This window comes from Myxocyprinus asiaticus, chromosome 1, assembly GCF_019703515.2.
Source record: "Myxocyprinus asiaticus isolate MX2 ecotype Aquarium Trade chromosome 1, UBuf_Myxa_2, whole genome shotgun sequence".
Taxonomy (NCBI): Eukaryota; Metazoa; Chordata; class Actinopteri; order Cypriniformes; family Catostomidae; genus Myxocyprinus; species Myxocyprinus asiaticus.
This window is the reverse complement of record NC_059344.1, coordinates 27644425-27671685: the sequence shown is the minus strand read 5'-3', so window position 1 is coordinate 27671685 and position 27261 is coordinate 27644425. Positions and strand designations below refer to the sequence as shown.

The 27261-nt window shown below is 38.7% G+C and overlaps 1 protein-coding gene across 3 annotated transcripts; it reads right to left on the bottom strand.

Moving 5' to 3' along the window:
- Positions 1-9543: 9543 nt before the first annotated feature.
- Positions 9544-13148, bottom strand: LOC127416488 (insulin gene enhancer protein isl-2b-like). 3 transcript variants are annotated; one of them, XM_051655925.1, is made up of 6 exons: positions 13000-13148; positions 12517-12706; positions 11964-12223; positions 11075-11361; positions 10577-10744; positions 9544-10149 (listed from the first exon to the last, which is right to left on the bottom strand). In XM_051655925.1, exons 1-6 carry the CDS (start codon positions 13055-13057, stop codon positions 10033-10035), a joined length of 1080 nt encoding a protein of 359 aa, XP_051511885.1. In that variant the 5' UTR covers positions 13058-13148; the 3' UTR covers positions 9544-10032. The 3 variants fall into 3 exon arrangements, with proteins under 3 accessions (XP_051511885.1, XP_051511951.1, XP_051512024.1); XM_051655991.1 differs by having other exon boundaries at positions 9544-10121; XM_051656064.1 differs by lacking the exon at positions 13000-13148 and having other exon boundaries at positions 12522-12700.
- Positions 13149-27261: the final 14113 nt, after the last annotated feature.

Here is a 27261-nt window from a genome sequence, read left to right as displayed (position 1 = left end):
AGGATAGAACTCAGAATTTGAGACAAAGCATGAGAGTAAGTATGAACATCCTCCCTTCCATTTGTCTATGGCTATAGAATGTTTGTTATAACTGAGACACACTGCGCTTTTCTCAAAAAGATTCTCTCAGGTACACAAAGAGGTCACATGGTAGTTTTGATTAATTCCCCATCCGTAATCTGACCTCTTCTAAGGCTGCACCATTTAAGAGGGAGAGTACAAGGTTTAACTGGTCCTCTGTGGTCTGATTTCTACCATGTAACACCCTCTCTACTTCTTCAATAAACTCATCAACATGTCTCCCATCTTTGTTGAAATCACCACTAAATGGTTGGATGTGATGCTCTCATGGTACATATGCATAAGACCTGGTAGGTTCTCTACTCAAATTAGCGATAGCTGCCATGGTCTCATCATGCTTTCTGTTGAGTTCTTGAATCTGTCCCTAAAAATCATGCATAGTACTACATCATGCATACTACTACCTGCACCATCTTAATCATCAGTGTTTTGTTATACAGGACTATCATCGTCAGATTTTGAAATGTTCAAATTATCTCAGTTCAACCCAGTAAAAACCAGTGAAAGTTCACTTGTGGGCAAAAAGTCTCTTATCAGTCCGTAATGTTGAAACCAAAGGATATGTTGCCGAATGTCTATATAATATACTTCTTTTTTTGCTTGTAGACAGTCACTGGATAGGTGGCTCATCAAACAGTACCCCCATGGAATCAGCGGAAATCAGGTGCTCTCTCTCTCTCGTCCAGCAGTCTCGTTACCTTGCCATGTCACCTCTGGCCAATGTCTGTTCACCTGACAACTGCACCAAAGAAGACAGCCTCCACTCTGTGTCCTATTGGCACCTATCTTCACCTTTACCATATTTCAAGATGAACACACACACACACACACAAACTGACATTTAGGCTGCCAACTGTCAGATACCCCACTCCTGGCGCCAAAAATGTAGCCGGTGGGTTGAAAATAATCACCACAGGATTTATTCTGATGGCTATTAACTAACAAAACTAACAAAAAAAACAGTGGTCAGTGGGGCTGTATATATTATATATATATATTTTTTTTTTTTAAACTGTCAAAGGAAAAGCAGAAATTAAATACAAAAAATGAAATACAAAAATGAAATACAATATAACAAAATATGGTAGAGGCCAGTCCTTGCATGTGTAGTAAACGTGGTCAAACTCCACACATGCAATCCATGTGCATCCCAAAGAATTCTCTACCGATGAACAAAACCGGGAGCTCTCATGTACAATCAGGTTCTCACATCTCTAACAGGAGAGAGTGCCAGAATGCAGATTTCGCAAAACTCCGGTTCTTAAAGGGGCCACGTCCAGTCTTCGTCATGAGACTGCCCTGGCTGGACAGTGTTTTGCTAAAGGAGGTATAGCCAGACACTGAACTAAACAATAATGCAAAACTAGAACTCTTTTAAAGGCAAATGGAAGATTCTGGTCATTTTTAACCATGTTCTGCCATAACACTTGGACTTTAGTGCCTGATTTATGAAGACATTGGGAGCTGAATTGCTGTAGCATCATGACTAGACATGGTATGTTAAACTGTACTATGTCACAGATGATTGCTCCACAGTAGTACAGCACAACATCCACACATAAAGAATACAAAATAATTACCTTAGGATTTCATGTGTGTGCATGCATTGTTACTGTAATCTAATTATATTTTAGTATAGAAAAGTAGTGTAACATATTACATTTTAAATTATTTTTATCAGATAATAGTTACTGACTTTCAATTAATTTAATTACCTAAAGTATATTACTAGAGTTGCAATATTTCTAAAATTATATTATTGTGGTAAAAACATTTGAAGCATTAATTATGTTCATATACAGTATATGTCTATTTGTGTTTCTGTGACATTTGAAAGGCTTACGCCCCCAAATCAATCATTGTAAGGGAAATATGTGGTGCTGAGTGTTCAGTATGTGCAACAATGTACAAGGAAGAGATATTTACATTATTATGAATTTAAGTGAAAAAAGATTTAAAATGTAACAAAGTAATTAGTGATGTAATAACTTTTTCTATTAAAGGTGCAGTATGTAAGATTCAGAAACCCTTGTTATTAATGACACCTATGGCCGTTAAGTGAACTGCAGCCAGCTACCTGTTGCTCGTGCTCGCGCACACACTCCATAGGGACGCGAGCCAGCGAGCGTCGACCAAAACAATGATGTAACGTACAAAGAGACTGAACGTGATTCACCGACATCATGCTGACAGATGAGATAACATAATTAAAATTACACAGTTATGATTGTTTTACTACAAACTTTGGGACTGTATATTATATTTGACTCTCCAGTGCTGGAACAGGGCTAAAACAAAGTGTGGATATAGGTCTGACTGTGCAAGACTGTAGTTCGAAGTAATCACATTTCTTTGCATGATACATTGACTGCATTTATACGATAGCCTATGTCGGCGTTAGCTAGCTATCCAACTTTATCTATAGCTGTTAGCTAAATTTGGTGGATGATGACAGTAGCTGTTTATAAAATAGACTGTACATTATAAATATGTTGACACAATTTAGTTTTGATGTGATTCCATCACAAAAAAAATTGTTGTGAAAATTGTTACATATTGCACCTTTAAGTAATCAGTAAAGCAATTTTAGAGAAGTAATTAGTAATATGTAGTGGATTACATTTTTGAGTGTCTAACCCACACTGCTGATCATGCTCCACAACTTTAGTACTACTAATTACAGTATGCCACTGGCCTGTGTAGCCTGTGTCTTCTTGCCAGGTCTTTTGGAAATACATTCCAATAAAATGTATGTCCTCATGGGACCAGGCATGACTCAGCAATTTAGAGGATGGTAATGGCTACAAATAAAATCTCTGGTCCCTAATTAGAAAATTCACTTCTATTTACGACATTCAAGCCCTTTCCCTCCAGTTCAGTCACTAATTCAGTAATTTTATTCAATATGTTTAGTGCATGCAAACTGATTTGCATCTGGTTTGCATATTAAATTGCATAACGAAATGGTGATTAAATTAAGGGAGATGGCAGATTCTACATTGAATCTAAGAGTATATTTGGTAAAAATTTCCAGATGAATCTGAGGACCTAAAACATGTCCCTGTCATCATGTCAGCCACATGGTGTCACTGTGCAGGGAAGACAGGACCCAAAAGCAGTGGGAAGGTTCAACTGGAATTTATTAGCAACTCAAACAGTTCCTTTTCAAAAACTCAAAGCAAGCAAAGCCCAGATGAATCTCTTGAGACACGGGCAGATATTGAGGAATCGTCCTCCACGGTACTGGGCACCTGATTACAGGTGAAGGCAATCCAGAGAGCATCCACACCTCTAAAGACAGGCAAGCTCCAACTACACAAAAGTACACAGTAAATAAAGACAGCAAACCATACCTTCAAGTTAGACAGCAACACCACAATGATCCGACCTCAGACATGACACGTGCGGCGGTTTAAATTAGAGGAACAAACAAGGGGAAGTGTCGCTTGCAGCTGAAGGTTGTAATGATCAGCGTTCCCATGGAAACAATCAGGGTTCCCATGGAAACGCTGATTCAGCATGCCAGTGACACCTGAAACACATAAGGGCAAAACGTAAACACACTTTGACAAAACAGACAAGGGACAATGATGCCACAGTCCTACACAGGCGAACACACAACCTGACAAGGTGCCATGACCATGACATCACCGGAGGGCGCAAATCACGCACAGTGATAACCCACTGCCAGACCCTTGCGCCCACACAAAACACGAACACGAAACACAAGATAGACAGGGGACGATAATGTCATGGTCCTTGTCGGACAAAACCCAACCTGGCCGGTTGACAGGACCATGACATCACTGGAGAGTGCACATCGGTAACACACGCATGGTGATCCCAAACAACCGGACCCTTGCGCTCATACAAAGGGGGAACACAAAACACAAAGGCAGGCTGATACTGCCACGGTCCCATCAGGTAGAACCTCAACATGACAAGGTGACCGGACTGTGACAGTACCGCCCCCCCCCACCCCCATCAAACACAAACGACAAACAACACATACACTTAACAAAGAACAAGAAAAAAGGAAAGAGAGGGAAGGGAGGGAAACCAGGGAGGGAGTTTAAGGAAAGGGGATGGGTCTGGAGGCCGGGGAGGGGACCTCAGGGCAAGGGCAGGAAACTGGGTGGCCACTGCTGGACAGGGTTCAGGGGGTAGCGCCTCAGGGGGTGGAGCAGCAGACAGCTCCGACATGGATGATAATAGCTGCAGGGGAATGGCCTTCGTGGCCATGAGCAGTGGCAGCCACAACTGGGGAACGGCCTCCATGGCCGTGAGCTCAGGTAGTGACAGGGGAACAGCTTCCATGGCTAGGAGAACTGGCAGTGACAGGGGAACAGCTTCCATAGCTGTGAGAACTGGCAGTGACAGGGAAACGGCCTCCATGGCTGTGAGAACTGGCAGTGACAGGGGAACAGCCTCCGTGGCTGTGAGCACAGACAGTGATGGGGGAACAGCCTCCGTGACTGTGAGTACTTGCAGAGACCGTGAAACAGCCTCCATGGCTATGAGCACAGACAGTGATGGGGGAACAGCCTCCGTGACTGTGAGCACAGGCAGCGACGGGGGAACAGCATCCATGGACGTGGGCACTGGCAGCGACTATGGAACAGCCTCCATGGCCAAGAACACTGGCAGTGACTGGGGAATGGCCTCTGTGGCCGGGAGTGCCGGCAGCGACAGGGAAACGACCTTCTTGGCCGGGCATGCTGGCAGCGACTAGGGAACAGGAGCCCTTCTCCTCCTCTTCCAAGTGCTGTGGGACCGGCCATCATGACCGGGGACGCTGGCACTGGGACGGCTGAGGCTCCTGGCGCGGTTTCTGGGACGGACGTATTGCCTTCATATTTAAATCATATGGATTTCTATTCCCTATTATTGTTGTTGTTGTTGTTGTTGGGCAACTATTAATTATAATAATAACTATAAAACCAGCAATGATAATAATGATAATAAAAATAATTGAATCTGGGCAAATATTAATTATACATTTTATTGAATTTATCCATCTGCTCAACAGCACGTTTAGCAGCAAACCTCAGAAAACAATTCACAAAACCAACAACATTACTAACTTCCTTCAAAGTTTATTTTGAATTTTTTTACCTTTCTCTATGGGGCTAGGTGCTCTGACATCGCAATTCGTGAGTGCCTCCTCCCATACAACGAACATTGTGTGACTGTGGCAACGTTGTTGCAAAATTAAATTATGTGGTTCATTACACATCTCAGGGCAGTTCCGAAGTGAAATGTTAACTGTGTGGCGCTAAAAGCGAGTGAAATGTTCTCCCGAACAGATGAAATTTAAAGGTTAATATTTTATTGAGATTTATCCATACTTTCACTTAAGTATAATTTCTGAGTACTTTTTACACCCCTGACACTAATGCAGAATCTCTTACGTACTGTACACCTTCTAACCCAGCACTTCAGAACACTGACTCACTGTTGATCTAGTACTCTGTTTTATTTCCCTGGGTTTTGTTATTGGTGAAGTTCATCGCAGGGCTTTTTACGAGAGCCCATCTCCTATGTTTGATGTTAAGGGCACATTCGGTCAATGTAGGCTCCTGGAATGTGTTGGGTGCAGGCTTGAGACAGGATAAATGTTTGGCAGGGAACATGTTCGGCCTCTTTCTTCTCTCCCAGGATGACATAAACAGTCTTGGCACAAGAAAGCAATGCTGACCCCAAGGCCAGCCTCTGACACAACCCATTCATTCAGTGCCTGCCTGTGTGTTTGTGTGTGCATGCGTGCGTGCGTGCATGTGTGTGTGCGTACAGTATGTGTGTGTAATATCAGGGGACCGTAGGAGGAGATGATATTCCATGTGCTCTGTAGTAAGGTACACACACTATAAGTTTTTAGCTTGGCCTTAAATACAACCGCAAGGACAGGTACCACAAAATCCGTCATGTAATTATTGATGTTACTTAATACAGAACTTTTCTAATGGTGGACTCTGCTGTTATCCATTTTTCCCTAAAGGTAATCCTTACATTTTACCAAGTTGTTATCTATAGGATAAAAGTACATTTACATATATGCAGGGAATATAAAGTTTGCATGTACTCTATGCTCAGAAGATGTTGCACCTCTATTTCTTCCTCCAGTTTAAATAGTTACAGATCTTGATTTGTGCATTTACCCCATCCTTGCTGTACCACTAATCTGACATAATCTGTGCCTTTAATCATGTGTCCACAAGATACCCTAGGGGGGAAACTTTACTTTGTACATCATGAATGTTAGTTTTTAATATTCTGCAAAGACGTTAATTTCCTGATTTTAATGCTGGATTTGTGATTTATTTCGCCTCACAGTATCCTTTGAGAGCACTTTGGTGCTGAGCAGAACCATTGATTTCTTTCCAAACAATTTTCTGAATTTTCACAGCCAAGAGTTTTATCAGATTATTAAGATGATTCATCCACAGACACAGCTCTGTGCAAACACTGTAAAAAGTGGTAGCTTGAAATTGTTACCTTAAGGAGCTATTTCTACTTGATCTAACCCCAAAACTTAGTTTTGCTTTTGTAACCTAATATATTAAGGTTGATTCAGTGATATTAAATAATACTTCTGACTTGAATCAAACCAGTTAATTTAGATGTTACCACATGAAGCACATAAGCACATCAGCACAGTCACTCAGACTACACCCAGTGTGCTGGCAGACAACTATATAATAATATATTGCAGTTCATTATGACGATGTAAAAATGATGTGTTTAATAAATTATGTCTCAGAGGGAGTAATTGGCAAAGGAATATTGTTCATCTATTGAACTGACCATTTCTGTTTAAGTTTAGATTTTGTATATCAGGTAAAATCTTTGGCAAAAACCCTTTGCTGCTATTAGTTACACATTCTGTTATACTGTGACTCAACAGATTTCTTCTTTTGCAAACATTTATCACAAACATATACATAAAATAGAGATTTCATTCAAAACTGGACTGAGGGCTCCAATTTGGGGATGGTTCATTTGCTGCGATGGTTGCCATTAATTTAAAAGCAATATTGCAGTGACTGTTTGAACGCTGTTGTAGAACCTGTTCTGAATTCTACCCATGCTGAAATGATAAAACATGAGTTATAGGTCTGTTTATCCCGCTCTTAAGGCCCTGAGTGCATTATCAAACATAAAATGCATTACGGTCGAAATTGTTAAAAGTGTTTTTAAGATCTAATAAATCCTGCTTATTTATGGAGCCACGGTTGCACCACTTCACCCCCATCCTCTCCTTCAATGTGCCCTGAGCTCTACACCCAAAGACTGTACCTGTGTGTGACTGAAATCCGAAGTAATAATGCAGCAACTGTGTGGTGATGGTCAGATCTGATCGGTCCACATATACAAGAAGCTTCAAACTTTTGGTGACTTACAGTAGAAACTATTTCTGTATCTTGGACTAAGCAAAGGCATTATATTATACTTCATAGCCTCTTCCTAGAATTGTAGATGTCTCTGTTTTCTTCGGATACCAGATGTTTGTATTTCTTTAAGGCTGAATGAGTCTGGTTGTAGAATGAATACTGAAGCCATCATGAACTCTGTTTTATAGTCTGTTATTGTAGAGTGGGTGGCTTTGACCTCCCTCCAAGCTGTTAATGGGATTGTGTGTGTGTGTGTGTGTGTGTGTGTGTGTGTGTGTGTGTGTGTGTGTGTGTGTGTGTGTGTGTGTGTGTGTGTGTGTGTGTGTGCGCATACCCATGTTGGCATGTTCGCAATGTCCTTTCTCCTGTGTTTATTCTCTTAATGGGAATTCATGATTTTTTATTTGGCCTATGTCTTCAAATGAGCAGGGTTGCTTGATTTATATAGCTACATTGCAAGAAATAGTTTAAAATGTTGCTGTAAGGTCTGTGAGAAAGTTAATACACACATACAGTGTTTTTAAAAAATGTCATTGAACTATTTCAATGTGTAAACTGTACAATCTGAATCTGACTGTAAAAGCAACACTGCTAGGATGTGTAAAAGTCTCTTCTTGAGTATTTGCACCATTGTTACAGTAAGTCTTACACAGGTTCATCTTTAAATGCCTCTTTCCTGTTTATCTTCCCATCATTGTCTTCCTTTCTGTCTCTTGCTGACTGATTAGCACGCTTTAAAAATGTTGCCATCTATTGGACAGTGTGTGAGCAAACGATGCTAGTTGAGTTTAATAAGCAAGGATCAGATTGTACAAAAGCACAAAGTAGCGTCTAAAATAAAACAAAACCCTGTCTGGTGTCTGGATTACGTATCCATATTCACCAAAGCATTTATGCTATAGCTGTGTCGCCTACGTGGATCTCTTTGACAACACTGAGCGCTTAATTGCGAAGTCATTCTCATTATTTAGGAAAGGTCTCGTTGACTTACATTTGCCACATATTTCGAAACTCAGCCCCCGAATAATGTTAGCATGTGTTAGGTTTGTGAGCTCTCACAATTATTAAACAAATATGGAAACAAATACAATGCCATCTGCTGTTTTAGACGAAGGGAACGTCGTGTTTCGTTTAATTCACGTTTTATTTTTATTATGAATAATCACGTTTTCTCTATAAAATTAAAAGGAATTGTTCCGAAATCTTTAGACTTCTTGAAATTTGTGATTGTTTTATATTATTATTATTATTATTATTAATAATAATAGGGAGTTTGTTTTGTTTTAACAATTGTTACTTCTTAATTGTTTTCAAGGAAGGACATTTGCTAATATAATTAAAGCCGACCCGGTGCATAATTATTTATAAAAGACACAATGGCTTTAGCGTTTTCTTTGTGTTTTGGTGAATCTAGGCTATACGACCCCCATCCTTCAAATCACACTCGATCTACCGTTTATTGGTGTGGTGACACAAGCAGATAAAAGCTCAACGGATCCCTGCTTTTTGTGTAAACGTGAAAAACGTTGATTATTAACCTTTTAAATATCTGAACAATACTTTTCCAAACATAACGCCAAATCTGAGAAAAAGGCTACATCCGATAGGTTTTTAATTCAGTCCCATCATTAACTGGTGTAGACTTACAGAAATCCCGATTCACCTTTAAAAAGTTTTGCGCCTTCAGAAAATGTCCTATCTTGTCAGATTAGATAGCTAATTTACCATATAGACTAGACCTACTATATTTATCATTATGCTTGATTTAAATTAAGCAGCACCTGCGATTTTTGTATTTTTCCTGTTTAAATAAATGTAGACTAAAAGTAACTTTATGACGTAAAGAAACTACTTTGTCACAATAGAAAAAGGTATTATTATTTTGTTGTAATAATAATAATAATTATTATTATTATTATTATTATATACGTAGCCTAATATTAAGCCCAGTATTATTAGGTTTGTAACTGAACTTAATTCTCCACCTCTCAGTTGTGCACATTTAAATATTTGATTAGTGTAAACATAGACGCATTTGAAATAATCGCAAATGTAAATAAATAATTGTCTGTGCTGATTTATTTATTTTTTTGCGAATTGATGTGACAATAAATAACAATAACTTAATTTTGTTAAGTTGCAGAGACTCAAATGGTCATCCGTTACATTTCACAACGAAAAAAACAAAACAAAAAAACAATCCCATCTTCTGAAATCGAGTCTTTTGAAAAGATATTTCCCCCAAAAAATATCCAAAATATCCACACCACAGATACAACGATCATAACGAATAAAGAATATCCATTTCGAGTGAACAATGTCCCTTATTTAAGGTACGTCTACATTGCAAATTACTAGTTTGCATCATTTTACTTCCAGACCCATCGTGGATTTGTTGACGTATTTCGGGAAAAAACGTTTCCTCTGTTCTCAGTGCAGTTTGTTGAAACACGTCTGATGGAGCTGTCCGGTGATGGTAATAAAATGTCCCACGCCCGTGATGAGCTGATCCCTTGATGGGTTCGGAGAGCATCATTTGCCAACAGATGAGCAGTCGTTCTCACGTCTCTACCGGGCTCGGTATCATACTGTTCGGTGTGTCTGGTAACTGGGATGAAATAGACGTCACGTCGCTGCCCGATGAGTTTCCTAAAGAACCGGATTCCGAGAAAGAGACCTGAAAGTAAGAGGCAAAGTTCACTCTAAATAAATAAATAAAATACTGAATTATTATTAGGATATTATTATTGTTGTTGTTAATAATAATAATAATAATAATAATAATAATAATAATAATACAATAGCAGTATGCTAATAATAATAATAATAATAATAATAATGCAATAGCAGTATGCTAATAATAATAATAATAATAATAATAATAATAATAATAATAATGCAATAGTAGTATGCTAATAATAATAATGATAATAATAATAATGCAATAGCAGTATGCTAATAATAATAATAATAGGCCTAATAATAATAATAATAATAATAAAATTACAGTTGGCCTACAGAACCCTTTAAGAACTGGTGATATTATAATTGTGTGCAGACATAAAAAATAAATAACATTTTGGGTGTTATAATTCTTCACTCACCAGCTGTTGAAAGGCAGGCTGATCTAAGTCACTCTGGAGTGCAAATTCGCTGAGCGCTTTCCAGTGTGGTTGATAAGTCTGCACTTCCACCGGATGTCCTGGCACTGAATGATTATGTCTTACTGGACTGCCTGCAACCAGCGCAGTGCCCGTCATACCCTGCAGATTCTGAACCAAAATCATTGCAATGAAGACATAGCTACAGACCACTTATGGGCAGGTATATTAAAGATAAACAATGCAGCGCCAACTATTAAGATTGCATCAAGCAAACAATAAAAAAGAAAGAAAGAAATAAAAACATTTCTTCTAAACCATTCCCCAAATTAGAAACAGCAGGAGGAGTCTCTGATTTACCCCCAGTCTTCACAGCAATCGAATTACAGACCCAATCAAAATAACCTCAGATCCTTTCCAGGATCACTCAAAGGCGCACTGCTCAAAGTCTTTTTCACACATGGGATTGAACAATCGAGAATCCATTACAAAGACACTTACAGTCTTATCGCCATGTTGCTGTTGTTGTAACTGTTTCAGGAAGATAGATCTCTTCTTGTCCTTGCAGCGCTTGTTTTGGAACCACACTCGTATGACTCGCGGGCTCAAGCCTGTCATCTCCACCAGCTGCTCTTTCATGAGCGCATCTGGACGCGGGTTTGCGTTGTAGCACGTCCGTAAAGTGTGCAGCTGCTTTTCGTTCAACACTGTCCTTACACGAGTGGTCTTCTCTGATTGCTTGTGCATGTGGTTCCGACGTGGGGTTTGTCTGACCGACACCGGGTCAGCTGAACATATACAACAACAACAAAACAAAAACAAAAAAAACAAAAAAGAAAGAAAAAAAAGAATTCAGTTTGGATAATGCAGTGCTGATGAGAATAAGGTTGTTATTAGCGCATTATAATTCGCCTATTTTATCATTTATAGCCTATGTTATAATTGTGCTCTAAAATTTATTTACAAATCACTCGTGGGGGAAAAACTTTTGTGATTGTGATTATTAGAGAAGAACAATTCAGACAACTGGATCTGCAAATGTATTTAAATCTGGCCGAGATGGATGGATGGATGGATGGATGGATGGATTAAATTCACAATTATAAAGAGCATGGTGATCTTTGGTGCAGCGCTCAGGCCATGCCGCACAAGCTTATCAGTCGTAGACTAAACAAAGATATCAAGTGGATCAAATTGTAATTAGCTATTACGTAACAACATTACACGTTGCCTCCCACAGTTATTACATGGCCTATCAGTTTTAGCCCATGTCTTGCTGATGGCCAACCCCAAAATAACCATTTTAAATAGGTGTCAAACAATATTTCTTAGCTATTCTAAACGAATAACTTTACGAATTGGTTTATTATAGGCTTATTGTGTTACTTACCTGCCATGTGTAAAGCTCTGCTGTGGATGTTTCCCGGACTAAGTGGGCTTCCACTTGATCCGCGCTCCAGAGACAGACCATGATCTGCTCGACACAGCAGTTCCTCGTCCCGCACAGAGAACTCATCCCCGGGCAAAAGCTGCCGACCACACACCGAGCAGCGAAAACATTCGATGTGATAAACACTGTCCCGAGCTCTCATTACCAAATCACTGCTGCTAAAGCCCAAACTGCATTTTGCGCATTTTATACCGAACAATCTGTAGGGTGTCAAGAAGAAGTTTAATTTATATTATGTGATGGCAAAACTATAGATAAAAATCCAATGTTAGCCTACAGTTAAGGCATTATAAATAGCCCTTTTTAATTCCACTTAAATAAAAATAAAAAAATAATACAATAATAATAATATTGACTGATTTCAACCTGAAAAGAATTTTGAGTATTTGGAAGGCTGCTTGTAAAAATGCATGCTTTGCCATTCATTTCTGCTACGTGATGCAAATGATGCATGCTTATTCAGAAACAAAACAAGCAAACAAAATAAACTTACCTTACATAATCTCTCTTGCAGTATGTTTTTCCGTCTCGTACAAAGCAAGTGCATGTCTCATCCAGGTATTGGTTGCACTCCACGCATTTCAAACAGGCTGCGTGCCACTCCAGATCGGGGGAGACCCGCAGGATGTACTGGTCATGAATCTGACTGCCACAGCCGACACACATCGCAAGTCCGGACTTCTCTGTGCATTAAAACAGAGGATTGATTTGCGATGTTATGCAGAAATTAATGAAGGGTCGATAGCAACTTCAAGTGTTTTCTTATTCAAGAACAATCTTGAAAAATATAATTTTGCCATAAGGATTTTTAAACATTTACACTGTGCTAGTGCAAAGAATTAGAAAGTTTTCTTGAGAGAGAAGATACCAACAGAAGCCCCGTAGGAAAGCCGGTAGGTAAAGCTGTTCCTATTAATTTCTTACTACTTTAGTGGGGAAAGTCACATGTGCCTAGATTTTATTAGGAAATACTTACTTTTGGAATGATCCCCCATATCATCCAAAAAAGAAGAGTTGAATATTATATCCACCATACAGGTTGGCTAAGGAGAAGACTGTGTGTCGAAATGAAAAGAGAGAAAATGCACTGCCCGCTCCCGGCTGCCCCGCAACTTCAGTCCAGAGTGAGGAGAGATGGAGAGGGGCGTGAACGTAGGAAGAGGGTCTGAGAGCGCGGTCTGCCACACGAGATGTGACGTCAGGCGTAAATCCGAACTTAGATGCGTCAGTAAGGGGGCGACACGTCACAATGCACCCTATTGATTCATATCACTAGATATGATCAAATAACGATGTGTGTTGTTTCAGAGTAATCTAAAAAAATAGAAATCTGAATTTGTAGCTCAACACTGTAAGGGTGGCTGTGGGGAGGCACAAATACGCTTTAATGTGTGAAAATGCAACACCTTTTCAATCTGGGATGTGTCAGAAATTGAGATATTTTACAGATTCACGGATTCACACTTTAGATGTCTTTAGGGTGAGTGACAGATCAATCTTGCCAAGTGGCTCATTACGTGATCATTATAGGCAAACTTAAAGACCAACAGGGTGACACCCAAGGGCGTAGCAGCCAAGGGGGACACGGGGGACACGTCCCCCGCACTCTTTAAAAATGTGATTTTGTCCGCTGCATAACTAAATCCATACCGAGTCCAAATGGTGGATTTGTATACAGTATTCTTTTTAGGCTGATTGAGCAACCATCCAGCTAATCACAGGTTAGTTTCATGAGTCGAAACAACCCATAATAGGCCTTCAGTCAGACAGTCTTATCAACGCGGCTCCTTTTATTTCTGCAAAGTTGCTTTCAACAATGATCATTTATCCATGTTTTTTATCGGCATTGATGTTTATCTAAATGAATAATCTAGAGATGAGGAACACACAAATGAGAGTTGTTTATCAGCATATAGTTCTTGATTGGCTGCATTATGTGAAATGTACTGCAGAAAAAAACAATGAAGCAATGAAAAAAAGGAAAATCCTTCTTTTAAGCACACATTGTAAGTGGAGTCTAAGTTATGCTTTTTACATTATGTTTGTGAGGTAATAGTTTGATTGGTTCATTTTGCCAATTTAAGCAGATTATTAGATCTGTGTTAAATATGTAAAACTATTTTTAATATCAGCTCCTGTTTTTTTACCTCTATGTTGGTGTGCAGTTGACAAACTGTAGGAAAAAAAATAGATATTTGTTCTTAGAACACTTGGGCATTTTACTGAAGTCAATAGATATATAGACACACTTTTTTATACATGAAAACCTATGGACGTTATTGAAACTCATTATAATGATTATAAGACTATTATTGTTGTCTTTTGATAAAAGTAATGCTCAGCAGCTCACAAACTGTAGGGAAATAATAGATTTGCCTCTAAAGTCTCTTTGTAGGTCTGCAGACAAACAAATTTTAGAGGATTACAATTTTCTTTTGATCGTTGATTCAGTGACTAACTCATTTCACACAAGACACTCATTTGGCACCACCTTCTGGCATCAACAGAAATGGTCACTGAATGAATCATTAAATGGATCTGAATGAATTTTGGTGAATGTAGTCAAAACACTCGAGCCACTTGGATACACTTAAATCCCACAATGCACAAGCACAGAGTACAAAATTATGTTGTGCACATGCACAATTGTCATTATTGTAATTGATTAAATTATTTATTCAGGACCAGCTTGTGCTCAGTCTTTTATTGTCATGTGTGAAACAGAAGCAAGTGCTCTACAGGATGCCCTTTATTTTTGCAGCTAATTTTGCAAAATTTTGCAATTAATTTGCAATACTTGAATCTTTAAAATACTATAAATACAAGTATATAATACTTATGTTAATATAATACTTATATCATACTTATATATGAATATATACTGTAACATATTAATACTGCACTGTAGGTGTTGGGTCTATGCGAGTCACCTACTGACAGCTGTGTTCCCAAATTGCATTGTATTGTAAAATGAGGAGGGAAAATTGACGTGAACAGTAATGAGATAGTTTGTTATTGATATTAGCCTATAGAATGGAATTGTGGGTTATTTGTAATGGTAACATAGCCTATAATTAATTCATGAGAGAGGTGCAGAGATATTTACTTGTGTTTAGTCCATGCTGAGCACATAGCAGCTAAAGTGCTGTGAGAATGTATAGCTCAATTGTGTTTGGCTGTTGCATTGCCGATTGTGTCTGCTCCCTGTTTATTGTAATAGAATAATGCATGGACAGCAATTTCTCTAAGATATAGCTTTCATTATTAGCTTATGGAGAAACAATTTGTTATCATAAAAAAGGTTTTAAATAATAGCCTATAGAATATGACCCGATATTAGTGCTTCGTCTGGTCTTGTCATCAAGAAGTAGCCTAATCAAATAGTTTATGTATAGGACTATGTTACTTAGAAAAAAAAAAAGTTTTGAAAATTAATTTTATTTTCAACATTAATATTAAAAACAATCAACATTATTGCAATTTCAACATTAAAGCACCGCTGACATTTCAAAGTGTCATTCAACATTCAATTGCCATATTTAAAAAATAAATGTGAACTTATTATCTATTTATTTATTTATTATTTTATCTTATCTCTGCCCAATAATGAAAAACTGGTTCCCATCACCCTTAATTCCATAACTGCTGGCAGCTTAATGTCATTTAACTTACACCTATTTCTGTTTCCCAAACCAGGCTGTCAGGTCCAAAGGTGCAGAAATTAGGCCAAATGTTTGCAAATATCTCCATGAATTTGTCCAATAGGAAAATATAAAAAACATGGAAATTAAATTTTAGTATATTACTGAGATGTATATATTATTGCTGAAATAAATCATTCTCTCTGACATTTCACATTCTTAAAATAAAGTAGTGATCCTAATTGACCTAAGACAGGGAATGTTTTCTACGATTAAATGTCAGGAATTGTGAAAAACTGAGTTTAAATTCATTTGGCTGAGGTGTTTATAAACTTCGACTTCAACTGTAACACTGTAGGCTACTCACTGAATAAGAAACATGGGAGCAAATGCTCCTTCACGAGTAGGCTATTGCTGACTTTTATTTAGTCAGAAAGCTTAGATAATTAAGCAAGACAAATATATTAATTAATTGCAGTTATTGGTAGAAAGGTATATAGACAGACAAACATTATATGCTGTATAGAAAGAACATTATAGAAATTCTTTTCTATAATAAATTAAGTCTATTTAATCCAAAAATATGGTTCGTAAATATGTTATATGTTAAATATGTTCCAGCTCATGTATAAGAATTGATCCATACTGTTGTAACAAATGCATTCCTTGTCTTCACACACAAATTGTGGAAAATATGAACCAAAAAGCAAAAAGTGTTACAGCTGTACTCAAGTCTACCCTAAGTGTGTGTGTGTGTGTGGGTGGGTTTGGGTGGTTTCTGAGGAAATTTTTTAGGTTACAAACTAGTAATTACAAGGGTATTATGCTATAAATGTGGTTTATGAGGACATTTCTTGTGTCCCCATAATTAAAATAGCTTATAAAAACATGCTAAATGATGTTTTTTTGTTTTTTTTTTAATGTAAAAATGCAGAAAATTTTCTGTGAGGGTTAGGTTTAGGGGTAGGGTTAGGGGATAGCATCTATAGTTCATACAGTATAAAAATCATTATGTCTATGGAGTGTCCTCATAAGGATAGCCGCACCAACATATTTGCAAAAGCTCTAACCACTGATGTGGTTATAGGGGAGACTGGGGCTGGTTGTCACACTTTTGAATCCAGAAACATTTCTCAGGATGGTGTTATTCAACATACTAAATATCAAACAATTGTTTTGACAACCAGAAATGGTAATCAATGAATTGTAGAAAATTACAATCTATAAACATGTTACAACTTGCCCCAACCTGCAATTTCTGAAAAATCACCTCTTAAGAACACAGTTCTCCTTTAAGTTCAAATCTACCTTAATAATAGCTGAACTTGACCTTAAGGTACTGTAAGCCAGTGTGTGTTCCCTTGTTTACCCAGCTATTACAAAAAACAAAACAAAAAAATTCCAAAAAGTTTAGACACTTTTTGTTTTGAACTAAGTATTTTAAACCATCAAACTACTGCTATATATATGCAATTGGACTTATTCCTCAAAAACGTGTAGCTTCTGAAATATAATCCTTGTGACTTTGCACCGATTTCCCCATGTGACAACCCTGATCTCTCATTTGAGGATATAAGAATGAATAGAGCAGAATCTGACAGAGTGACCATTCAGAACTGATCATTAGAGAGTCCACTCATTGTTCTAATCATCTTTGTCAGAGAGAAAGAACACTTGGAATATTCTGTAGGGTGCTACTGTTACTTTATATTTCACTGTGGCTGAAAGACTGCTCTGTAGCATTTTCTATATATATTTTGAATGTAGTGGAAGCTTCCGGGGCATATATCCTGCATATTGATTCTGGTTTTGCTCCCAGTGACATGCAGGTCAGTCAAAATGACGAGCCTGTAGTTGAAATGTTTTCTTGCACCCTTATTCTTCTTTCTTTTTGCTGTTTGCAAGTACAGTACACAGAGTTGGAAATACTTATTTTTTAAGACATATTTGTACAAAATCTATTTGAAATATCCAGTTCCTCTCTCCTAAATTTTTTATCTGCAATGAACACGCTGGTGTGCGTTTATTTGTGCATGTGTCTATGTAAACATTTTGAGCTTTTAAAGTCGTAACCCATGTAACCTCCTTTGGGAATGGGAATACAGCGTAACAAACATACAAATACAAAAACAACACATGCCTGTTCACAGATTTTGTGCTACACCATGGCCCACTCCAAATGGTTCTTTCATTATTTCATTATTTCGGAACCGTTTGATCCATGGTCTCATCCAGTGGGGATAGGCCAGCTATCAGGGGTCTGCATTAGAGTTTAAGTGTAGCTAATGGCAGTTTTAAGGCCTAAATTATTTACCACTCTCATTAGAAATGAGACTTAAAGTGCTGTGTCCAGCCGGCCTCAGAACAGCTACATGTGCCAAAACCACAATCAGGATTCAGCTAATACATTTTCAAATGGAAATAAATAAATAAATCATGCTGTGAACGTAAATAGCAATTAGAATTTTTAAAGATCGCTCATCCCTGTTCATTTTTTCATTTTATTATCAAACTGGAAAAAATTCAATTTTGTAGGTGGGGGAAGAGACCTACTGTAAGAAGTGCTCTTGGAAGATTTTGACAGCAACTCAGGATAACAGTGGAGGAAAAAATCAGGTCCTCATGCACGCTTCTCTAAAAGTAGAATCATGTTGCTTATATATAATTCAACATACGTCTGATTTAATGTAGCATTCACATAATAATTACTATTAATTTTTGATTGCTGCCTCAGGGCACTTCTGCAATGTTGGTGGAGAAAAAGTATGCCATTATTATCATAACAGTGTTGCTGTCATTCTGGCCTTCTATTTTACAAATGCTGCGCTTGTATCTCTGTCCCTGCCAATGCAGAGCAGCTCTTGCACATTCATTAGGAGCTGTTACAAATATGTCTGTCACTCTAATAAAAGTAACAGCTCCTCTGTGAACCACCATGAGACAATGTCCCTTCATTCCTGCCTAGAGCTTCCTTTGAATTTCTCCAGTTCTTTTCAGCACTTCATCCAGGGTATTTCTCAAGCTCCTTAAAGATGTAAGTATTGAATCTGTAGAATGACAAAAAATGTTTTTATAATTAACAGTTTACTCTTTTTGACTTGTTTGAATACTTTGGCATTTTATTCAAATAAGTTATATAAGCTATAAGAGGATTTATGTTTTTGTTTTCTAGTCCATGTAAGAAATCCAAAAACATTTCAGTAATACATAATTTTTCACTAAAGCTTAATATTCTGTTAGTCTAAATTCAATGTGGATTTCTTTAACTTCTTAAACACTGCTGTGTCGTTTTCCTGCTAAATTATTTTGGTTTATCCATTTGTGTTTTTATCTAAGAAGGTTTGTTTTATAATGGTGACATTGAGGCCAGTCCTTTAAAATTTAAGTCGCTTTTACACATAGTCTTTTCTGGAAAATTAACACCCATTTTTCGATATAGAGGCCATGTGTGAACATGATCCATTGGGAAATAGTGGTAAATCAGCTCAAGCAATTTCCCAGAATGAAAAGTTGTAACATTACCGGAAAAGTTACATTTTGATGCAGTGTGTGAACAAAGCCGTAAGATAAACTGTTTGAGCATGTACAAGGTCAGGACACACTGACGCAAAAAGTTTGCTTTGGGCCACTCAAAAGGTTCTGATGGTGCAATTACTGGTAACACTTATTTTACAATAATTAAGGAAGGGGAGTGTGTTTATACATCAATCGCATATGGTGTACTAACATCACTGTGTGAGAGAAACTGTGTCTTCCTGACATCAAATTGCTCTCTATGTCACTAAGACCATTTACCTCCCTCATGAATTCCCATTACGGTTGTATATATTCGCCCCAAAGCAAACTCTAAAGTTGCTGCTGATATGGTCAGCAAAGTCATTGATAATTTGCAGTCATTCACCCTAGACGCTCTGAATTTTATTCTCTGAGACTTCAACAACTGTAATTTATAGAAGTCACTTTGCAATTTTCATCAATATGTCACCTATCATTCTCATCGCAATAAGATTTTAAAATCTCTGTTATGGATCCATTAAAGGGGACCACCAATTGTTTTTTCTGACCATAATGTAGTGCATCTTCTCCCGTATGAATGTGTTTTAAGAAGGGAAAAGGTGCAGAAAAAGAGTGTTCAGGTCTAAACTGAGGAGAGTTCATTGGCCCTGCAGGGCTGTTTTGACTGTACCGACTGGTCTGTTTTTCAAGATGCTATGGACAACATTGATGAACTCACTGAGGTTGTTTGTGACTGTCTCTTTCTGTGTTTAAGTATTTCCACAATGAGCCTTGGATCTCAAAAAGTGTCAAAGATCTCTTGAATAAAAAGAAAATAGCTTATAATGAAGGACATTTTAATACAGTGAGGGAAATTAAAAAAGAAGTGGGGACAGAAATGAGGAAGGACAGAAGTACAACTTCATGGAAATAATTTAAGGTCAGCATGGCAGAGAATGAAAGCAATGCCAGGATGTAGGGGGATTGGATTAGAAGGTTTTAATTAAGATAAACAGTACATCTTGCTGTTGAATTAAAATCTTTTTATTTAAGGTTTGATAGTAATGATTTTTAATCAGAAGTCAGTCATCTAAAACAGAGGACAAGGTCTAGTCAATCTATAAACATAGACGTCCTCAGTCTTAAATCTCTTTTCCAGAAGATTAATGTGAAAAAAAGCCCTGGCCCTGATAATATTGGAGGCAGGGTACTAAAGGGGTATGCAGAACAATTAACTGGTATATTTCAGGATATCTTCGGTCTCTTATGATGCAAAGAGTTCCTGAGATTTTGGAAACACTCCATAATAGTCCCTGATGCAAACATTTGTGCTCCTAAGGTATTAAATTATTTTAGGCCAGTGGCGATTACTTCCTGAGTTATGAAATGTTTTGAAAAGTTAGTCAAAAGAGAGATCCTTCAGCAGACTGGGAACAGTCTTGATCCTCTGCAGTTTGCCTTCAGAGCCAGTAGAGGTGTTGAGAATGGAACTCTTTTTATTTTTACTAAATCTTTGGCTTAAACATCTTGAGAATCCTAAGGCTCATGCTACACTTTTAATTATTGATTTTTTTATCTGCTTTTAATACCATCCAGCCCAGTGGCGTAACTCTATTTTTCTTCAAATGTGTCCTGCTGAAGAAAGAAAGTCATACCAGAGTCTTTCTAGCGAGTCAGTCCACTGTTGGCCATGTTTGGAATGCTCTCAGGAGGCTATTTCCAGTCATGACAGTGCAGTTCCTATCTACTTGGATGGGGAAAGACCGAAATCTCAAAAATGGTTGGTCAAGATTATGATCAAAGGACATATTTCAAATCAGCGATTAAATTTGACAATACTGGAATCATAAATTGTGCTTTTTAACCTCATATTACGCTAAAAAATTCAATTTTCCCGACTTGTATAATGTTCATGCACGTTCTAGAGTTGACTGACAGGTGATGTCTGTATCTAAAAGATGATTGGCCCTTTTAACTGTAAAGCGGGACGTCCATTGACAGTTGGGCGCTCAGAGCTCCTTGGTTGAGCGTTCTGATTTCTCCCTGCTGGAAAATCCAGCTTAAGCTGGTAGCTGTGTTTTGAAACATGGTTGCTGATCCAAAGCTGGTCCAAGTTGGTCATGAGCTGGTTGAAAAGCTACCATCTACAGTGGTGGCCAAAAATATTGGCACCCTTGTTAAATCAGAATCAGAATTAGAATCAGAATCAGCTTTATTGCCAAGTATGCTTACACATACAAGGAATTTGTCTTGGTGACAGGAGCTTCCAGTGAACAACAATACAAAAACAATACAAAAACAGCAGCAAGACATAGATAATAATAAAAAATAAAAAATAAAACTAATTATACACATAAATACAGACACACACATACATACATACACACATACACATGGGTAGTGCAAATCTAATACAATCTGTTATGTACAGTGCAAATACAAATCTGTTATGTACAGTGCAAATGTTTTTTTGTTTTTTTGTTTCCAGAGGAATGAAAAGGCAGAAGAGGTTGGATGTGTTGGATAAATATAAGAAAGACTAAACTGTGTATTGCACATAGTTATTGCTCAATGGGACAATTTAACTATTCATGAGATGGATAGCCTGAGGGAAAAAACTGTTCCTGTGCCTGACGGTTCTGCTGCTCAGAGCTCTGAAGTGTCGGCCAGAAGGCAACAGTTCAAAAAGGTAGTGGGCAGGGTGAGTAGGGTCCAGTGTGATTTTTCCAGCCTTTTTCCTCACTCTTGAAGTGTATAGTTCTTGAAGGGGGGGCATGGGGCAACCAATAATCCTCTCAGCAGTCCGAACTGTCCTTTGTAGTCTTCTGATGTCTGATTTCATAGCTGAACCAAACCAGACAGTTACTGAAGTGCAGAGGACAGACTCAATGTCTGCTGAATAAAACTGTATCAGCAGCGCTTGTGGCAGGTTGAATTTCCTCAGCTGGCAAAGGAAGTACAACCTCTGCTGGGCCTTTTTCACAATGGAGTCAATGTGGGTCTCCCACTTCAGGTCCTGTGAGATAGTAGTGCCCAGGAACCTGAATGACTCCACTGCTGCCACAGTGCTGTTTAGAATGGTGAGGGGGGTCAGTGTTGGGGTGTTTCTCCTAAAGTCCACAATGATCTCCACCATTTTGAGCATGTTCAGCTCAAGGTTGTTTTGACTGCACCAGACAGCCTCCCTTCTGTATGCAGACTCATCGTCATCTTGGATGAGGCCAATGACAGTGGTGTCGTCTGCAAACTTCAGGAGCTTGACAGAGGGATCCTTGGTGATGCAGTCATTGGTGTAGAGGGAGAAGAGTAGTGGGGAGAGCACACATCCCTGGGGGGCACCAGTGCTGATTGTACAGGTGCTAGAAGTGAGTTTCCCCTGTCTCACAAGCTGCTGCATGTCCGTCAGAAAGCTGGTAATCCACTGACAGATAGACATGGAAACAGAGAGTTGGTGTAATTTATTCTGGAGTATAGCTGGGATGATGGTGTTGAAAGCTGAACTGAAGTCCACAAAAAGGATCCTTGCATATGTCCCTGGTCTGTCCAGATGTTTCAGGATATGATGCAATCCTATGTTGACTGCATCATCCACAGACCTGTTTGCTCGATAAGCAAATTGTAGGGGATCTAGAAAGGGTCCAGTGATGTTTTTCAGGTAGGCCAACACCAGTCTCTCAAATGATTTCATGACCACAGACGTCAGGGCGACAGGTCTGAGGTCATTAAGTCCTGTGATTTTTGGTTTCTTTGGGACAGGAATAATGATTGACTGTTTGAAGCAGCATGGGACTTCACACTGCTCCAGTGATCTATTGAAGATCTGTGTGAAGATGGGGGCCAGCTGCTTAGCACAGGATCGAAGACACGCTGGTGAGACGCCATCTGGGCCTGAACCCTTCCTCGTCTTTTGTTTCCAAAAGATGCGGCTCACATCATCTTCACAGATCTTAAGTGCAATTTGAGTAGCGGGGGGGGGGGGGTTGCAGGAGGTGTTGGTGTTTGTGTAAAGAGAAGGTCAGAGTGGGTGTGGGGTGTGAGATTGGGCCTTTCAAATCTGCAGTAGAACATATTCAGGTCGTCAGCCAGTTGTTGGTTCCCAACAGAGATGGTGGTAGGAGTCCTGTAATTTGTGAGTTGTTTCATGCCATTCCACACTGATGCAGGGTCGTTAGTTGAAAACTTGTTTTTCAGCTTCTCAGAGTATCTTCTTTTAGCCACTCTGATTTCCTTGTTCAGTGTGTTCCAGGCCTGATTGTACAAGACATTATGCCCACCCCTGTAAGCATCCTATTTGGCTTGACGAAGCTGCCTGAGTTCTGCTGTAAACCACAGTTTGTCATTGTTGAACTTTAAATAAGTCCTAGTAGGAATGCACATATCCTCACAGAAACTGATATATGATGTAACCGTATCTGTGAGCTCGTCCAGGTCTGTGGCTGCAGCCTCAGAAACACTCCAATCCATGCAATCGAAGCAGGCTTGTAGTTCCCGCACTGCTTCATTGGTCCATCTATTTACAGTCCTTACTACTGGCTTGGTTGATTTTAATTTCTGCCTGTAGGTTGGAAGAAGATGAACCAGACAGTGATCAGAGAGTCCCAAAACTGCTCTAGGGACAGAGCGATATGCATCCTTTATTGTTGTGTTACAATGATCCAGTATGTTCCTGTCTCTGGTTGGGCATGTGATGTGCTGTTTGTATTTGGGCAGTTCACATGTGAGATTTTCTTTGTTAAAATCCCCAAGAATAATAATAACTGAGTCCAGGTATTGTTGTTCCATGTCTGTGATGTGATCAGTCAGCTGTTGCAGCGCTGTGTTCACACACGCGTTTGGCGCGATATACACACTCACCAAAATAAACAAGGAAAACTCCTCCCGGCGAGTAGAAAGGCTCACAGTTAATAAAGAACGCTTCCAAATTAGGACAGCACATCTTCTTTAACCTTGTTACATCTGTACACCAATTTTCAATGATATAAAAGCATGTTCCACCACCTCTCGTTTTCCCCGTTAACTCTGTGATGCGATCCGCTCTGCACGGCTGGAAGCCCGGCAGATGTAACGCGCTGTCCGGAATGGCTTCACTCAGCCAGGTTTCTGTGAAGCACAAAGCAGCAGAGGTTGAAAAGTCCTTGTTTGTGCAGGTGAGGAGATGTAGTTCGTCCGTTTTGTTAGGAAGAGAGCGGAGATTCGCTAAGTGAATACTTGGCAGCGCTGTTCGAAATCCGTGCCAACGGAGTTTGACCAGCGCACTGGCTCGTCTTCCTCGCCTGCGTCTCCTGAACAACAAAGCCGCACGCCTCCAACTAAAATGTCTAACAAAACGTCTGAATATTCAAAAACAGGGAAAAGATTGTCTGGTACATGCTGTCGAATGTTCAGCAGTTTGTCTCTGTTAAAACTGACTGGAAAAAGATTACTAAACACAGGACACACAAACGAAAACAACAAAAGGACTGAGGAGCTCCACACCGAGGCAGCCATCCGCGGTGCCATCATGATGATCAAATATGAGCAATGAAGGCAGTGAAAAAAAAATCTGCATTGTTTATCCTATTGATCTTTCATTCAAAAGAATCACAAAAATCGATTCAATTGAAGTAAAACAATTGAAACAGGGGACATATCTCATAATTAAATAAATATTTTTCTCCAAAACACATTGGCCACAATTATTAGCAATAAATAAATCTTATAAATCTCAGACTAGATTAGTTGACAATTATAAACATTTAGGAACGGTGACTGACAACAGACTGTGTTTTTAATGAAATATTGATGCTGTTTGTAAAAAGGTTCAACAACAACTGTTTTTCTTGAGGAAATTGAAATCTTTTAGTGTGTGTTCAACCATGATGACACTCTCTCTTTTAAGAGTTTTATTGAATTTGTTTTATATTTTTGTATTGTTGCATGGTATGGAACCCTCACTTTGTCAAACAAAAATAGACTGAATAGCCTTGTAAAAGTGTCATGCAAACTCACCCGGGGGAATCAAGCCCAACTCACAGACATCTTTCATAAACAAGTACGTAAGGCATATTCCATCCTCGGAAATCCTGACCATCCTTTACAAACTGAGTTTGAGTTACTGCCATCAAGTCGTCTTTTTAGAGTGCCGGTACGCAGGACTAAGGGAATTAATGCGTCTTTCGTGCCGAAGCACATAGGGCTGTTGAACTCTAGTTGATTAAAGCTTCACTATGTAACTTTTGGCCCACTAGCGGTTGAAGCATAAAACTGCAAGTTACTTATGGAGGAATACAGTTTCGGTAATTACGTCAGTCGGGCTTTGACTCTGCTCTTCTTCACGGATGAATCTGATTGTTTGAGGTGTACCGGTGTTATCATGGTTACAGGTGATCAATTTATCAGAGCGAATGTCACTAATAACAACAAAACTCGCCCCCTCCCCTCAAAAAATTAAATATATAAATAAATAACGAAGAAAAAGATGGATATCCAAAAATATGTCTTATGAGCTGGTGAGTAGCGTATATTTCGCTGTTGTATTGACTTGTTTCAAAATAAATAACGTTACAAAAGTTAGGCTAATTGACTAATGACTAATTTCCCCTTTAGGTACAATACATTTGAATTAAAAAAAATAATAATAATAATAAGGTTCCATTTGTTAAGATTAGTTAACAATATTATTTAACATGAACTAACAATGAACAATACTTTTCCAGCATTTATTAAGCTTTTATTAGACCAGCTGAACAGCTTGAGGATCAAAAGGACATTTCCAGAAAATGACATCACAGAGTTTTGCTGCATTTTGGTGCTGATGTGTGAATGGTAGCAAAACTATAAAAGAAAAAACTCTTTTACCAGAATAGACAATCTGGCATATTGATTGCAATTTAACAGGTTTCACATGTGAAAGTATCTATAGTATGACGTCATTATTATTATTATGATAATGTATGGATCACTTTATACCATAACTTTTGCCATATTGTTATTACAGTATGCATTTGAGTAGTTTCAAATCAGAGGATTGATTTTAACCTCTGGAAAATTAGACCTATCTTTCTGAATACGCTGCACAGCTCCTGGTCCAAGCAACTGTCATATCAAGACTGGAATACTCCAATGCTCTGTTGGCTGGCCTGCCAGCTAGCACGATTCAACTTCTGCAGAAATTCTGGAACGCAGCAGCATTTCTAATCTTCAGTCAACCAAAAGGGCTCTTGTCACACCTTTCTTGGTCTTACTCCGCTAACAACCTGTAGCTGCCCACATCAACAGAGGACAATTTTAAATAGAAATTATAAATGTATATTAAATACTGTATTAAGAAATAAACTTGGAACAGTGATAAACAGCAGCAAGTAACTAAACAGTTTGCTTCAAATAAGAAGACATAGACTTCTGGCAAAGTCCATTTAAGGCTGCGCATTGGCTCAGATGAAGTAGTGGTTCAGTGTGCTGCAAAGTAACCCCAATCTTGTATTCAATGCACTGATAATTTTAGTGTGTTTATAGCTATGGTTAGGAATGAATTAGGCTTAGTTAGGATTCCAGCTGTTTAATGAGGTGTAGCAAGTGTGCAGAGTGCTCATGTTTTCACACCTGTGTGAGTGGTGCGTGTACATCTCTTTGTGACCATTTCTGGTTCAGGTACCCATGGGACTAGTGAGCAGACAGGCGGTGTGAGCATGGCTATTTTATCCTCGCTCGCTCTGTTTTAGCAGCATCATGGGGCTAGAAGATGAACAGACGATCACTGCCCTCTTCACTGCCTTACAGCCAGTAGACTGCACAGCAACAAGCTCTCTGGGAAAACTGACCAACCAGGTGCAAACTGCCAGGCCACTTGTCCTCCTCTTCACTCAAATATACATATATTTTTAAACCAGGGTGGGGGAAGTCAGCAGAGTTTATGCAGGAGAAAGTTGCCAAAGCTGTTTGCCAGTAGCTGGGGACTAAAGGCCTGGTGGGAAGGAGAACATCTCTCACTCTGGATTATACATCCTGGCTTTTAACAGCATGTTCATGAATTGATGCCGTGCTCCTCAGGGGCTTCAGCAGGAGCATTAAATGGCACTGAAATATTCATATGTGAGTGCATTTAGCTGAGCGCAGCTGATGGG

Excerpts from the sequence above, each read along its gene's own strand:
- LOC127416488 (XM_051655925.1), bottom strand. The coding sequence starts at position 13,057 with ATGGTGGATATAATATTCAACTCTTCTTTTTTGGATGATATGGGGGAT. Across the intron at positions 12,707-12,999 it reads TATGGGGGATCATTCCAAAA|AGAAGTCCGGACTTGCGATG; the intron begins GTAAGTATTTCC and ends TTTAATGCACAG. Across the intron at positions 10,150-10,576 it reads AGCCTGCCTTTCAACAGCTG|GTCTCTTTCTCGGAATCCGG; the intron begins GTGAGTGAAGAA and ends TCTTACTTTCAG.